The 3,148-nt window shown below is 54.1% G+C and overlaps 1 protein-coding gene across 2 annotated transcripts in view; it reads right to left on the bottom strand.

Moving 5' to 3' along the window:
- Ppp1r32 (protein phosphatase 1 regulatory subunit 32) overlaps positions 1-2,805 on the bottom strand; it is a 7,158-nt gene extending 4,353 nt beyond the window's left edge. For both annotated transcript variants that reach the window (XM_008827095.1, XM_029560616.1), the window contains exons 1-4: positions 2,697-2,805; positions 2,178-2,295; positions 1,750-1,903; positions 540-668 (exon numbers count right to left, since the gene is read on the bottom strand). In XM_008827095.1, the coding sequence (XP_008825317.1) occupies positions 540-668; positions 1,750-1,903; positions 2,178-2,295; positions 2,697-2,805 (510 nt within the window). The remainder of the gene's footprint in view (positions 1-539; positions 669-1,749; positions 1,904-2,177; positions 2,296-2,696) is intronic.
- Positions 2,806-3,148: the final 343 nt, after the last annotated feature.

Genomic DNA, 3,148 nt, shown 5'->3' with positions numbered 1-3,148 from the left:
TTTGAGACAGGGTCTCCCTGTAGCCCCAGCTGTCCTGGAACTCACTATGTAGACCAGGCTGGCCTTGAACTCATAGAGATCCACCTGCCTCTGCCTCCCAAGTGCTAGGATTAAAGGCGTGCGCCACCACACCTGGCTATGAGACTTCTTTCTATAAGCCTAACCTCACAGAGTCCCAAATGTCTCCAAGACAATTCCAAGTCACATACCATGCTGGGTTTCTGGGAACAACCCTAAGGGACCCAGACAGAGCAATAGGGTTATGATGGAGGGTGAAGGCTGATGGGAGGAAACGCATGTATGCTTGGGTGTGGGACTTGTGGGCAGAGTGAGAGAGAGAGAAGCGTGATTGGCGTGGTGGCCACTTTGAGGCAGTTTGGAAACTATCGAATCGCAAATGCCTTGCTCCCTGGAGTTTTTCTTAGGGCTGAGCCCACATCTAGTAGCTCCCTGGGTGAGCACAGGCCCAACCTCCACAGGAGAAGGAGGCTACTATAGCCCCTCAGCCCTGCCCACCCTAGCCTTGGCCAGCCACTTACATAGTGGGAATTCTCCCAGTCCATAGAGGCCTTGCCCTGCTGCTGGTAGAACATGGGAACCTCCTTGGTTTCCAGCCCTGTGATGGATTGGGGCCCATGATCCTGGGTGTCGAAGTGGACTTTCCTGACCTGGAAGAGGCTATGTCAATGACCATCCTGGCAAATGATGGGATGGTAGTCACTTTCTGACCCTGACTCTGCCCTCAACTGCTACAGAGAAACTGATGGCAGCCTGAGTGGCCCTTTAACAATGAAGCCAGGGTGATCCCTAGGGTATTCAGAGCCCGAAGCATCTTGCATCCTCACGCTGCTGCAGGTACTTGCTGGACTTCTCACTCCAGACACTCCTGCCTCGGGGCCTTTGTACTCACAGCTGGTACTGTCTGGAGCATTCTTCCTTTGGGTAGCTGTGGCTTGAGGCTTGCCCAGAGTCTCCACAGCAAGCTCTCCTGACTCCTTTCTATTTCATCTCTCCTTCTCCTATGTTGTATTTTCCCCTGCTCTTACCCCCTCTGACTTTATTTATGTATTTATTAATGCAGGGTCTCATGTGGTCCAGGCTGGCCTCAAACTTGATATGTAGCTGAAGGTAACATTGAACTTGTAAACTTGCTGCCTCCATCTGCCTAGCTCTGTGATTGCCACCAAGTGTGCACCACTACGCCTGGTTTACGAGGTGCTGGGGATCAAACCTAGGGCTTTATCTCCGCTAGGCGAACACTCTACCCAGCCCCAGCCCACTCCCTCCAAATTCGAAAGAGTGCTCAGTGCACATTGGTTGGATGGATGGATACCTGTCCATCCTGGCCGTGGTGGTGATCTGACGGGTGGTACTAATGATGATGGAAGCAAAGATGGGGGTGATCATAACATGACTGTGGGGCAGTGAAGGTGGTAGTGGACAGCTTGAACATATGAATGGGATGCTGGTGACCTTGAGGATTGAGTAGAGGTAGGGATAATGACAGGACTGTGGACATAAATGGATGAGGGAGGGGATGGAGGGGGTGGCAGGGATAAAGATGGAGCACAGTGGATAAAGGGAGTGGCCCCTCACCCCAAACTATGGCTCCTCCACACCCTGTCATCGCAACATTGAATAACAGTTGGTAGTGCTGTTCCTGCTTGCTAGAAGGATCCCACCGTCCAGCCTTCCTGCCCTTGCCTGGGGCTCACTTCCACCCCGTCCCAGTCTGGGCCCTGCACTGACCTCTTTGGAGAGTGGTCCTGAATTGAGCTTCTCCTGCCCATAGCCAGAGGTGGTCTGGTGCAGGTTCCAGGGCAAGGGATACTTGCCATCAGGCACCTCTAGGGGGCAGTAACTGTTACTGGTCACAGACTGGGAACTGTCCCGGATTTGTTCCCTAAGGGGCAGGAGGACACAAGAGGTAGGACCACCAGAGCCACCTGCCTTTGTCCTTGGGGGAAGGGCCATTACTTATGCCTGGAAGTTTCCACCTCCCTCAGCCCTTTCCCAGATGACTCAAGAGTCCACTGGCCTTAGGGCCCCAAGCTGGGCAGTAGGCCCAGAGCCACCAAAGACCCCAGGCCCCACCTTGGAGCCAGGATCAATGCCATCTCTGAAAGCTTGGATCCAGCAGGGTGGAGGTGGGAAGGAAGGGATACTATAGACCGTACCCCATGCCCAGGTTGTCCAGGGTATCCAGGTAAGGTTGGTAGGAAACCAGGGGCCGGTAGTTAGATTTGTAGCCTGTGCCTGAATGGCTGCCCATGTGAGGCTTGAACCCCTCCCAACCTGCCAAGGGGAAAGGGAGAGACAAGACCACAGGTCAGGGGACGGGGAGGAGTGGCTTCATGGCAGGGCCAGCATCCCCCAGGGCCCAGGGGTCAGTAAGCCAAGGGAAGTCTAACAGCCAGGGTGACAGGAGCTGTATACATCTAGCCCTCCAGAGGACAGAGACAGGTGGAAATGGAGCCAATGGCATGGAAACACAAGATCCATGTGGCAGATTCAAGGTAACAGGATTGCAGTGACAGAGCCAGGGAAGAGGCAACCAGACAGGGCCAACCTGATAGTTCTGTGCGGCAGGTTGCTCTGTAGCCTGACTGAGGTAGGGGCTGCCCCTCTGTTTTGGGGAGCCCCCTCCCTTCCCACCCAGGGTCCTGAAGGTAGTTCCCACACAAGGGAGTCCTCACCATAAGCTGTGCAGTAACTGGTAGCATAAAATTTCAGAGGGTCCGAACAGCCCCCGGAACTCATCTTCACATAAGGAGAGACAACCCCAAGAGGGAGTTTTCCTATCATGGTGCTGTGGGGCAGGGCCCCACGGGCCTAAGAAGGAACCCAGGAGATGCTCATGAGTCTGAATCCTAGGCTCTAGAGACGCTGGCAGTGACAACCACCCTTCATTGAGCCGGATCCTTCTCACAGGCCCCTGTCCTCTAGACACCCATACCCCAAATGGAAAGAAGAACCCATCTTCAGCTCCCACTCTCTCTCGTGCTGGCTTGTCTGTCATCTTTCCAACGCCTCATTCATTCTTATCATCCCCACTTTACAGCCAAGAACTGGAGGTGTCAAGGACTGAACTGATGCTCTTAATTGACAGAGCTGAGATTCAGACCTTGGGTACCTGACCCCTAGTCCC

Source organism: Nannospalax galili, unplaced genomic scaffold (assembly GCF_000622305.1).
Source record: "Nannospalax galili isolate Female #2095 unplaced genomic scaffold, S.galili_v1.0 scaffold1051, whole genome shotgun sequence".
NCBI lineage: Eukaryota > Metazoa > Chordata > Mammalia > Rodentia > Spalacidae > Nannospalax > Nannospalax galili.
The sequence above is the reverse complement of the archived record's forward strand: the minus strand, read 5'-3'. Positions and strand labels throughout refer to the sequence as shown.